The following is a 13,046-nucleotide window of genomic DNA, read 5'->3' as shown; positions in this document are numbered from 1 at the left end:
CAGGAGGCGGAGGTTGCGGTGAGCCGAGATCGCGCCATTGCACTCCAGCCTGGGTAACAAGAGCGAAACTCCGTCTCAAAAAAAAAAAAAATTTTTATTGTATTATTTTTTAAATTTTTTAAAAATTAAAAAAAAAAAAAGATATAAGTGTTAATAAAATTAGCTGGAATAAAATGGTAGTTTGCATTTTGTTTACTTAGGGGATACCTGATTTAATTCAAAAACTGTCACTTCATTTCAAATAAATAATTTACACACTTTTAAATGAAAATTAGTTACCTTTATTTGACCATGGTTTAGAGTAATAGTTTTTCCTAAAGCTGGAGTATGTAGTTGTAGAACCACGCTCAAATATGGGGTCATTTTCTTCAACAACACAAGGGCCTTTTGTTCTTAAAACTTCTACAGTTAAACTGAAATAAACACATTTTTAAACAGATCTATACTAAAAACGAGTAAGGAAACAAATAGTAAATGAGATTTAAATAATTATACTTTGAAGTTTAGCATGGCAATCATATCAAAAGCACAATATTTATGTGAAATACAGGTATTTTCCAAGCACCTACTAAGTTTTACTTTTAAACGTGATTCCAAGAGGGCAGAAAGAAATGCCAACTCATTTTCAAAATCCATAACAGCAACATAATATTTAAAAAATATCTTTGGGCTACCTATTACAAAAAAGTATTATTGACTTCCACACGTCTTTCATATTCAGTATGTATTACTGTGCTGGACTCAATGGAAATTTTGAAAAACAGAAGCACTTTATGTCTTACATTCCTGCAGACAAAGCAGTTAAATATGCTTTTAGCTATTTAATGACCAGTAAAATCAACATCACAAACTAATGGAAGACAGCCCACAAAAACAACTATTATTAGCAGTATTAATGCTTAATTATAGAACGTAAATGTTGTAAAATTATTTTTCACTAACTAAACTCTCAAAAGGCCTTCCAACGCTCTATTTATTTACTTACTAATTTATCATCTTTAAAAAAAAAAAAATACCCTAGCCGGGCACGATGGCTCACACCTGAAAGCCCAGCACTTTGGGAGCCCGAGGCAGGCAGATCACGAGATCAGGAGATCGAGACTATCCTGGCCAACATGGTAAAATCTTGTCTCTACTAAAAATACAAAAATGAGCCGGGCGTGGTGTTGTGCACCTGTAATCCCAGTTAGTAGTAAGGCTGAGGCAGCGGAATCACTTGAACCCAGGGGGCGGAGGTTGCAGTGAGCCCAGATCATGCCACTGCACTTCAGCCTGGAGACAGAGTGAGACTCCAAAAAAAAAAAAAACCTTAAAAAAGACAACCAAATTCCAAATTCCACAATGCACAATGTGAGAAATTTAATGTTATAACTGAGAAATTAAACCAGAAAATGAATTAAACCTCACCGTAACAAAAATCACAAAATATGTTAAACCCACATTTTATTGCATATTCATGAGTTATTACCACACATCAGGATATGCTCTTAATAATATGAGAACTTGAATACTGACTTCAAGACTGTACCAATCTTAGAAATTTATCCTCAGTGGAAGACAGCATAAGATTAGTTCAATAGCTTGACTCAATGACCAGCAAAGATGACAAAACAACGGTGTTAGGTTAATAGATGACAGGTCATCTTCTCATATAAAATAAAGTTATAAAAATTACTAAAATTGGGTGGGAGGGGAGAGAAAAAAATTACAAAAATTTATAAATTAATCTCACACATTTTTCTATTTGTAATATTCATTATGCAAATATAAACATCAAGGTCTAAGTGACAAAGGCCAATATAGAAAGAGGATCTCTCTCACTGGACAAAGCATGTTTGTTCTCATGAAAGCACAATCTCACATTCTCTTTTTAAAATACCTTTCTTCATCCAAAATAATAGAACCATCTTCTGCCACTTTTACTCGAGGAACCAGTAATGCTCCATCATCTGTCTCTTCTTCCATTTCATTATCTTCAGCATTAGGAGTTCTCTTACCTTCTTGCCTACCAAATATAAAGATAAGTTAATTCATATAGGCAGGAGAAGTATTTCTTGAATAGTATAAAATTTAAATAAATGATTACAAACTCAACATTCTAGCTATTTCCAACTTTCCCTATAATCTAAATGAAAACAGTATGTGTTGTTAAGGACACAACTATAGGATTTTCTCAAGTTTTATCTGGAGGCACTTAGTAAAAAGTCATTAATCTCTTTTAAAATAAAGAGAGGGCCGGGCGCGATGGCTCACACCTGTAATCCCAGCACCTTGGGAGGCCGAGGCGGGTGGATCACGAGGTCAAGAGATCGAAACCATCCTGGTCAACACGGTGAAACCCCGTCTCTACTAAAACTACAAAAAAAAATTAGCTGGGCATGGTGGCACGTGCCTGTAATCCCAGCTACTCAGGAGGCTGAGGCAGGAGAATTGCCTGAACCCAGGAGGCGGAGGTTGCGGTGAGCCGAGATCGCGCCATTGCACTCCAGCCTGGGTAACAAGAGCGAAACTCCGCCTCAAAAATAAAATAAAATAAAATAAAGAGAAACAGGCAGGGCATGGTGGTTCATGCCTGTAATCCTAGCACTTTTGGAGGCCAAGGCAGGAAGTTCACTTGAGGCCAGGAATTGAGATCAGCCTGGGCAACATAGCAAGACCCTACCTCTACAAAAAAATTTAAAAATTAGCCCAACACGGTGATATATGCCTGCAGTCCCAGCTTCTCAGAGGCTGAGGCAGGAGTATCTCTTGAGGCTAAGATTTTAATCACAGCACTGCACCCCAGCCTGGGAGACTGTCCAAGACCCTATCTGTAAAATAATAATAATGATTATATTATTTATAATATATTAATAATTATAAATAATTAGTTTCTACATTATTTGACAACATTTCAGTACAATCCTTCAAGGTATTTTCATACTTATTTGAGCCTTAAGGAAAATAGCCAGATGCAGCAGCTCACGCCTGTAATCCTAGCACATTTGGAGCCTGCGGCAGGAGGATTACTTGAGCTTAAGTTCAAGACCACCAGCCTGGGCAACATAGTAAAACTTTATGGAAAAAAACTCTTCAAAAATTAAAAAGTTTAGCCAAGCGTGGTGGCACACACCTGTACTACCAGCTACTCAGGAGGCTGAGGCAGGAGGATCACTTGAGCCCAGGAGGTCAGGGCTGCAGCAAGCTGTGTTCACACCACTGCACTCCAGCCTGCGTGACACAGCAACACCCTGTCTCAAAAATTAAATTGAATTTTTAAAATTACAAAAACAGAAGTCCAACCTAATGTAATTTTTTTTGTTTTTGTTTTTTGAAACGGAGTTTTGCTCTTGTTGTCCAGGCTAGAGAGCAATGGCACAATCTTGGCTCACTGCAACCTCTGCCGCCTGGGTTCAAGCGATTCTCTTGCCTCAGCCTTCCCAGTAGCTGAGATTACAAGCATTTGCCACCACACCTGGCTAATGTTATATTTTTAGTAGAGACGGGGTTTCTCCACGTTGGTCAGATTGGTCTTGAACTCCTGACCTCGTGATCCACCCGCTTCAGCCTCCCAAAGTGCTTGGATTACAGGTGTGAGCCACTGCGCCCATCCCAAATGTAATTTTTTTTAAGAGACAAGCTCTTGCTCTGTCACCCAGGCTGGAATGCACCAGCATGATCATAGTTCACTACAGCCTTGAATATGTGGGCTGAAGCGATCCTCCCACCTCAGCCTCCTGAATAACTACTACTGTTTTTATTAAAAGGCAGGGCATTATAAGTACATGCCACCATGTGCAGCTAATCTTAACATTTTTTGTAGAGACAAAATGTCACTATGATGCTCAGGCTGGTCTTAACTCCTGACTTCGGGCAATCCTCCCATCTTGACTTCCCAAAGTGCTGAGATTACAGGTGTGAACCACTGTGCCCGACCCCAATCAAATGTAATCCAACCATAACAGGAAACACCATTTGATTCCATTTTTTTTTTAATGTAGCAATAGAATATATTCAAAAATAAAATAAATACTTACTCTTTTTTCTGGACTGAAGTCAACGGCTTTTCGGTTTTCTTTTCTGGTTCCAGTGAAGAGCTATTGAACATAAATAACAATATCTTTAATAAATTATTAATTTATATCCTTTTGATTCTATCTGTAGGCAAGAAGAAAATTATTTTAATTGTTTTTTTTTTGAGATGCAGTCTCACTCTGTCACCCAGGCTGGAGTGCAATGGCGTGATCTCAGCTCACTGCAACCTCTGTCCCCCGGGTTCAAGCAATTCTCCTGCCTCAGCCTCCCCAGTAGCTGCGATTACAGGCACCTGCTATTGTGCCTAATTTTTATATTTTTATTAGAGACAGGGTTTCACCATCTTGGTCAGGGTGGTCTTGAACTGCTGACCTCATGATCCACCCACCTCGGCCTCTCAAAGTACTGAGATTACAGGCGTGAGCCACCATACCTGGCCTCTAACTTCTATTTTTTAATGATATACCACAGCATTTTGTTAATGACAGTGCAATCCAACAATGAATTTTTCAGTCAAAAGCTTGTCATCAAGTACAGCTAATTTGTTAGGTCCTAAGTAGGGAATACTTTTTTTTTTTTAAATACAACAACAGTGTCTTGCTGTGTCACCCAGGCTGACGTGCAGTGGTGTGATCTCAGCTCACTGCAACCTCTACTGCTTGGGCTCAAGCAAACCACCCAAATCAGCCTCCCAAGTAGGTTGGACTATAGGTATGTGCTACTACACCAGGCTAATTCCTGTCTTTTAATTTTCTGCAGAGATGAGATCTCACCATATCGCTCAGACTGGTCTCAAACTCCTGGGATCATGCTATTGTCCCACCTTAGCCTCCCCAAATGCTGGGATTACAGACATAAGCCACCACACCCAGCAGAGAATAGGAGGCTCCCAGTCCCGAAGCATGAAGCAACCTAGGTGTCTTGTCTCCAACTCCCAGATGTTAACTCAAAACCTAGGTTTCTGGCCCTTTCTTCAACAGGGCCAAAGACCTAGTGAATCTGAAAAAAGGCTATGGTGAAGAACTGGACCTAATTCCCACCCCTACCTGCTAAACCATCAACAATACAACGAGATTATAAACCTTCTACCTCCCAGGCTTTTTTTTTTTTTTTTTTTTTGAGACAGAGTCTCGTTCTATCACCAGGCTGGAGTGCAGTGGCTCGATCTTGGCTCACTGCAACCTCCGCCTCCCAGGTTCAAACGATTCTCCTGCCTCAGCCTCCTAAGTAGCTGGGATTACAGGTGTCAGCCACCACGCCCAGCTAATTTTTGTATTTTTAGTAGAGAAGCTTTGTTCTTGGATGATTTATTAATCAAACTACTAATGTTTATTAGAAGGCAGGGCATAAAACTTAAATCACTCCTTTACACCAGGTTACAGATGTTAGAAACAGAAATTGCAATCCGTTCAAACTTTTTTTTTAAATGAGACAGAGTCTCGCTGTCTCCCAGGCTGGAGTGCTGTGGTGCAATCTTGGCTCACTGCCACCTTGAATTCCCAGGCTCAAGTGATCCTCCCACCTCAGCCTCCTGTGCACCACAACGCCCAGCTAATTTTTGTACTTTTTCGTAGAGATGGGGTCTCACTACATTGCCCAGGCTAGTCTCAAATTCCTGGGCTCAAGCAATCCTCTCCTCTTGGCCTCCCAAAACGCTGGGATTACAGGTATGAGTTATCTCGCCTGGCCAAAATTGCAATCTTGATTACAAAAAAGTTGCTTAGTTGGTTTTACTACACCTTAGTAATTAATGTAATGAAGCATAAGAAAGGAAACTTTTTTTTTGAGACAAGATCTCGCTGTCACCCAAACTAGAGTACAGTGGCATGAACATGGTTTACTGCAGCCTCAACCGCCAGGGCTCAGGCAGTCTTCCTGCCTTAGTCTCCCAAACAGCTGGAACCAAAGTCACATGCCACCATGCCTGGCCAATTTTTGTATTTTTTGTAGAGACAGGGATTCGCCATGTTGCCCCAGCTAGTCTCAAGTTCCTGGACTCAAGCAGCCCACCTGCCTTGGTCTCCTAAAGTGCTGGGATTACAGGTATGAGCCACTGTGCCCAGCTAGGAAATTTATTTTTAATCCCAGAAATAAAGGGCATAATTTACCATTTCTAGAAAGTAGTCACTTGAAATCCTGCAAATTTTGTTATAAAATTCTATTTAAAAGGACATCATATATGTTCTAAATTTTGTCAACATGCTTTTGGAAAACAAAAAACTGTACTCTAAAAACGGTATTTATATCACTATATACCCAAAGAAAGTAAAAGGCCAGGCACAATGGCTCACGCCTGTAATCTCAGCACTTTGGAAGGCCAAAGTGGGTGGATCACCTAAGGTCAGGAGTTGAAACCTGACTAGCCAACATGGTGAAACCCCCATCTCTACTAAAAATACAAAAATTAGCCAGGCATGGTGGATGGCACCTGTAATCCCAGCTACTTGGGAAGCTGAGGCGGGAGAATCGCTTGAACCTGGGAAGCAGGGATTGCAGTGACCCGAGACTGTGCCACTGTAATGGAGTACAGTCTGGGTGACAGAGCGAGACTCCACCTCCAAACAGAAAAAGGAGATAGTAAAGCAGAAATAAATTTTACTTACGTCATTGGATTATTATCTGGTAGATAATATATGAAGTCTCTCATAGTCATTTTTGAACGATCCAGTGGCCTCTGGCTTTCATTTACAGCATATTTGTTTTTCCATTGTTTCTGTATATATAAAAACACACAGATCCACTTTTATAAATACTAAAGAATTTCAGATGTACTATATGCAAATATACAGTCCACTGTTGCATTCACTATAAGTGCTTTAATATTATTCTTACCCCAATTATGTAATTTTGCAGATGGAATATTAAAAAGTTGTAGCACATTACCCTTAATAGTTTTGAGGTTTTATATATGTATTTTTGAGAGGGCGTCTTGTCCAAGCAAGAGTGCAGCGGTGCAGTCATAGCTCACTGCATCCTGGAACTCCTGAGCTCAAGTGGTCCTGCCACCTCAGCCTCCCAAGTAACTACAGATTCTTGCCACAACAACTGGCTAATTTTGTGGGTTGTTTTTTTTTTTTCTTTTTCTTTTTTTTTTTTTAAGAGACATCCTTCTCAGGAAATGTGGGGGGGGTTCTTTTGTTTTTGTGTTTTTGGGTAGAGATGGAGTCTCCTATGTTGCCCAGGCTGGTCTCAAATTCCTGGGCTCAAGTGATCCTCCTACCTCAGCCTCCTTAAGCACTGCAATTACAGGGTGAACCACGTACCCAGCCAGTATTTACTTTTTAACAATTAAAGTGACTAAGACTAGACAAAAGCTCAGTGTGACCAGGCATGGTGGCTCATGCCTATAATTCCAGCACTTAGAGAGGCCAAAGCAGGAGGATCACTTGAGCTCAGGAGTTACCAGCCTGGGCAACATAGTGAGACCTTGTCTCAAAACTAAATACATAAATAATAAACGAATAAAACTAATAAAGCTCAATGTATAAAATGCTTACTGACGCCTTCTAACTAAACATCTTAATACCTCACTGAGAATTTGTGCTTACACAGCTTTCTTTTTCAACCCTGTAGTGAATTGAAATTCCATGTTTTATAAAATTCTTGAAGCAAATGTTTAATCCTTAATCCCCCAAAATAAATTAAATAAGCATTTTCTATAAAACATAGAACCTTTTTAAAATTAAATTACCCAAGGTCACATAGCTAGTAAAGAAATGAAGCTACGGCAGGCACAGTGACTCACGCCTGTAATCCCAGCACTTTGGGAGGCCGAAGCAGGTAGAAGAGGTCAGGAGTTCAAGACCAGCCTGGCCAATAAGGCAAAATGCTGTCTCTACTAAAAATACAAAAATTAGCCAGACATGGTGGTCGGCGCCTGTAATCCCAGCTACTCAGGAGGCCGAGGCAGGGAGAATCACTTGAACCCAGGAGGCAGAGGTTGCAGTGGGCTGAGATCACACCATTGCACTCCAGCCTGGGTGACAGAGTTTCACTGTCTCAAAAAAGAGGAAAAGAAATGAAGCTGAGATTCAATCCTTAAGTATTTAACTCTAGGGCTGGCATGCTCTACTACTGTTACCTGCCCTTCTAGAAAAAAAATCAATCCTCAAGACTGAAAAGAACATGGACTCTACTATATGCATACCACAAATTTTTCCCCCTTGTAATTTTCCATATTTGTCAATTTAGAAAATATTATTAATTCATTTTTCTCAACTATATTTGTCTTTTCTTTTTTTTTTCCCCCAGAGACAGTTTCACTCTATTACCCAGGCTGGAGTACAGAGGCACAATTTTGACTCACTGCAACCTCTGCCTCCCAGGTTCAAGCAATTCTCATGCCTCAAACTCCCCAGTAGCTAGGATTACAAGTGTGCACCACCATGCCCAGCTAATTTTTGTATTTTTAGTAGAGACTGGGTTTTGCCATGTTGGCCAGGCTGGTCTTGAACTCCTTACCTCAAGTGATCCACCTGCCTCGGCCTCCCAAAGTGCTGGGATTACAGGTGTGAGCCAACATGCCCAGCCTATACTTGTCTTAATTCAAATAAATACATCACTTGTCACTTGGACATCTTTCTATGAAAAGTCTGGTTGAAGGCTTATTTTATAAATATGTTTGTGTATGTATATCTGTGTGTATGTACATAAAACTTATCTGAGGCCTCTACCAAGAACAGTGAAAACATAAATAAATAAAATATGTAAAAATTACACTCAGTGACAATGTAGTTTAAGTCCATGGTACATCAGTCATCCCTTAACAAGAGGGGATTTTGTACTGACTAAGGCATGTTACGTGGTTTTGTTCCCCCTTCAAAATGCCACAGATGTTTTTCTTTCAAATGATTCCTTTTTTTTTTCTAATTTTTATTTTATTTTATTTTATTTTATTTTAAAAGATGGGGTTTCACCATATTGGTCAGGCTGGTCTCGAACTCCTGACCTCAGCTGATCCACCCACCTCAGCCTCCCAAAGTGCTGGGATTACAGGCGTGAGCCACCGCACCCAGCAAATGATTCCTTACGAACATAAACAGAAATCCAGCAGGCAACATCAAAATCCTGATTCTCCTCCCTTACCTTCTCTTTTCTCAATTCTTCTTTTAACATTTCCCTCAGTTTCTGGGCTTTGTATATTCGGTATCTGTCTGAGCACGGCTGTTTCTCTTTTGTTGGAGTGGCAATTGGCTGTGGAGCTACTTGATTAACAGGAGATAAGGGATGGGATTCTGAAGAAACACTAACGCTAGACTTAACCAGAGGAGAAGTACTTGATATTCGCTTTCTTCTCTGTGAAACAGTAGAAGAAGATTTACTGGATTCTTTAACATCATTGTCACTAGCAGTCTTTTCAGTACTGTTGAAATTAGAAAGAAAAAAGAGGGCACCATGAATCTGCTGTTATACATGTTAGTTTTAAAACATAGTCTGCTAAAAATCCAAAACTGTAATCTCATAATTTAAAAAAAAAATCAGTAACTTGAGATTTATGTTAATTATGACAGGTTACAAAAAAATATTTGTTTAGTAAATCTTTTAAATATATGCAAATTCTAACAGACTCTTAATCTTTTTCAAACATAAAAGTTCCTAAGCACATTAGAGCACATAATTACAGGTTTAGCTCCCTCAAAACAAAAAGTAACCAACTTACAGAACAAACCTTAATCAGCCTAATTTGTATTACTAAGTAACAGAGTTTTTAAAGTAATAATTTATAATTAATTTATATATAAAATTAAAAATTTATAATTCACTCTGACATCTTACACCGGTCTAAACTACCAGCATTTTACTTATCAACCTGAGGTCAGTCAAATCAAATATGCAAAACTTCAAACCTCTGAAATACCTGTATTGCAGTATTTGAAGAAAAACATTTAGTTACAATAGTCAAACCAAATTCCCTTTAAGGCAGAAATCATTTTATCTTTTGTCAGGTACAACTCTACGTACACAGCCATCAAAAGAAACTCTTCAGTCAAAAAAAGTACTCAGTCACCCCAAATTGTATATTAGGTATGGTACACCTCAGATATAAATATTTCAGGAATGGTCTGTAAATGTGACTAAGTCAAAAAAAGAGGTGGTATAAGTCACTAATTAAAAATAATCTGCTTTTTTCATATCTTACAGTTATTTGTAAAAAATTAGAAAATGCCTTAACTTACAGAATAACCTTTGCAGGAAGACTTCTATTTAAATTTGTATCTTAGCTATTATGACAATGTGATACATGCATTATTTGCATTTTACCCAATTATGTTGAATGCATAATGATAGAATATATATCTATAGATTTTTACAACTAGTAAAAACCCACAAAGAAATTTTAAAAGGCCGAGCACAGTGGCTCATGCCTGTAATCCCAGCACTCTGGGATGAGGCAGGTAAATCACTTGAGGTTGGGAGTCTGAGTTCAGCCTGGCAAACATGATGAAACCCATCTCTACTGAAAATACAAAAATTAGCTCAGCATGATGGAGCATGCCTGTAGTCCCAGATACTGGGAAGCTGAGGCAGGAGAACTGCATAAACCCGGAAGGTGGAAGTTGCAGTAAGCCAAGATTGCACCACTGCACTCAAGCCTGGGCAACAGAGTGAGACTCCATCTTGAAGAAAAAAAAAATTTTTTTTAAATGGGAAAACAAAAAAGAAAACACTTTCACAGAGTCAGTAATGGCTAAAAAAAACCACATGACGAAAAAATAAATTATATTCCCCAAATGTAAATGTCAACTCTTAAAAAAAATTAAATATACTTGACCATAAATGTCTCTAAACTATAATATTTAAGCAATTTATTAAATTATCTACCATCATGCACCCATACCTAATTAATGAAATCTCTTAGAACTTTATTAATTTAACAGCAACTAGTATTGGTGTCTCCATTCTGGTGTAAAAATTTTAAAACAGATCCATGTCAGAAACTTGGAAATTACTAAGCATCACCGAGGTATCAACATTACACACTACACTCAGCCCCAGTACAGGCCAATAGAGGAAGATGTGACAAAAATAAAAAAATTTTTCACCTTCCTACCACAGCATAAACAGAATTTGTACCATCTCATTGTCATTTAGGGTTGTTTACTGATTTCTTCATATATACAGAAAGAGAGGCCATCTTAGCCTAACATGTCTTAAATTTACTCCATCATCTTTTTAAAAAGCTAATAATCTTTTGTGGGCAGCTAATCTGCCATATCCCCTGTAAGATAGTTTACATGAGTTATCTCCACTCTCCACCAAAACGCTCAAAGTAGGCAATATTATTCCCATTTTGCAGATGAGTAAATGCTGCCTGAGAAAAGTCTACCTTTAGACTAAAAGAGTCCTGAATCCAAATATGATACATGACGCTAAAGCCATGCTTCTCTATTCGGGAAACATGGTCACCATAGTTAAAGGGGCACACTTCAATCAAGTAACTAGAACTCTTACTCACTGACATAAGTCAGCAGAGCCAAAACAATACTTATCTTCTCCTTTTAAAAATAAATATTTTATAAACTGAAAAACAAAAACACTTCCCTGCAAAGCACTCCAGAAGGATGAAAACTATGGTGACTAAATTCTCAAATGAATAGTGTGGATATTCTTCACTTCAGGACTGCCATATCCCGATTGTCCCCTCCACCACTCGAAGACATGATTTCTCCTCTTGGAGAATCTACAGACCGTGACAAAATCCACGCAAGCCACACTCTGCAGGTCAGATAACCAAACCGCAGTTTGGAATGGTTTCATACTGCAATCGAGAGCTGACTCCTGTGATAAAATTCATTGCTCAGCTTCCAGATGACAGGCCCGGAGAGGCAGGGCAAATGAAAATTCTTGCCTCTGCAAGCTCTTACCTGGTCCTAGGAGCCTTTTCTTGGGGCTCCGCTCCATCGAAATGGACGGCGGACACATCTTCGGGCTCCGCTGGCTTAGAAGAGGAGTCCGTGGCAGGCTCCGGCGGCCTGGGAGACTCCTGCCCACGCTGGGGATTGGGCGCGGCGGAGCCCCTGGCTCCCACACCAGGCCTGACATTCGGCTTCACGCTAAGGCGTGCCCTGCGGAACATGGCGGAGCCAGGGGGCCCGGGGAGGCAGCCTGACGGCCGCTCACAACCCCGAGCCCCGGCGGCTGCCCGGAAAGGGGGTTAGGAACTACGCCCTCCCCACAAAGCCCCACCACCAGCCCAGCGGGCAGCTACCGCAGTTTCACTGCCCCGCCGCCACCTCCTCCTCTCTCCCGCCGCCGCCGCTTTTTCATGACCCTGCCACACACTGACGGCCAAATTTCTCTCTCCTCCCAGCTCCCCCGCCCTCACAGGGCGCCGGAACTGATCGCGCCATCAGCCAGCGCCGCGGAATGACGTCAGACGCATAGCACTGGGAGCCATGGTAACTACCAAGCTACCGAGACTGGGTTATCTGCGGATCAGAAATTGAGATGCAGAGACCTGTGCTCTTTATTCTCTAGGACTCCTTAGGAGTGGTTGAAAAGAAGAAAGTCGACTTTTCAGCTCAAACCTTTACTGGAACTATTAAAATCGCTGGCCGATTTTGTTTTTAGAGGTCCCGAAGGGCTTAGAAATTCTGAATTGAGTAGACAGATTAGAAATGCTGGTGTGAAGAAACTGATAATGGTTACTTCCTAGGAGAGGAATTGAGTTTCTGGGAAACACGTCGTGGTAGAAAGATCATGTATTGTACGCCCTTGTGTACTTTTTTGTTTTTTTATTTTGAGACAGGGTCTCGCTCTGTCGCCTAGGCTGGAGTGGTGCAGTAGGGCAATCTTGGCTGACTGCAGCCTCCACCTACAGGGCTCAAGCGATCCTTCCGTCTCAGCCTCCTAAGTAGCTGGGACCACAGGCGCGCACCACCACACCCGGCTAATTTTTTTTCTTTTTTTGTATATTTATTAGAGACAGGGTTCATTATGTTGCCGACGCTAGTCTTGAACTCCTGGGCTCAAGCGCTCCACCCGGTTTGGCCTCCCAAAGTGCTGGGACTACAGGCGTGAGCCACCACGCT

At 40.4% G+C, this 13,046-nt stretch overlaps 1 protein-coding gene across 4 annotated transcripts in view; it reads right to left on the bottom strand.

Moving 5' to 3' along the window:
• Positions 1 to 12,349, bottom strand: part of BDP1 (B double prime 1, subunit of RNA polymerase III transcription initiation factor IIIB) — a 116,241-nt gene extending 103,892 nt beyond the window's left edge. For all 4 annotated transcript variants that reach the window (XR_001824944.2, XM_017527595.2, XM_037738160.1 and 1 more), the window contains exons 1-6: positions 11,880 to 12,349; positions 9,100 to 9,376; positions 6,618 to 6,727; positions 4,017 to 4,076; positions 1,880 to 2,005; positions 280 to 413 (exon numbers count right to left, since the gene is read on the bottom strand). Coding sequence is in view for 3 of the 4 variants with exons in the window: in XM_017527595.2 (XP_017383084.1) it covers positions 280 to 413; positions 1,880 to 2,005; positions 4,017 to 4,076; positions 6,618 to 6,727; positions 9,100 to 9,376; positions 11,880 to 12,091 (919 nt within the window). In the remaining variant the exon portion in view is untranslated. The remainder of the gene's footprint in view (positions 1 to 279; positions 414 to 1,879; positions 2,006 to 4,016; positions 4,077 to 6,617; positions 6,728 to 9,099; positions 9,377 to 11,879) is intronic.
• Between the last annotated feature and the right edge of the window lie 697 nt (positions 12,350 to 13,046).

This window comes from Cebus imitator, unplaced genomic scaffold (genome assembly GCF_001604975.1).
Source record: "Cebus imitator isolate Cc_AM_T3 unplaced genomic scaffold, Cebus_imitator-1.0 Scaffold50, whole genome shotgun sequence".
Lineage (NCBI taxonomy): Eukaryota > Metazoa > Chordata > Mammalia > Primates > Cebidae > Cebus > Cebus imitator.
Note: the sequence above shows the minus strand (reverse complement) of the source record. Positions and strands in the feature narration are given on the sequence as shown.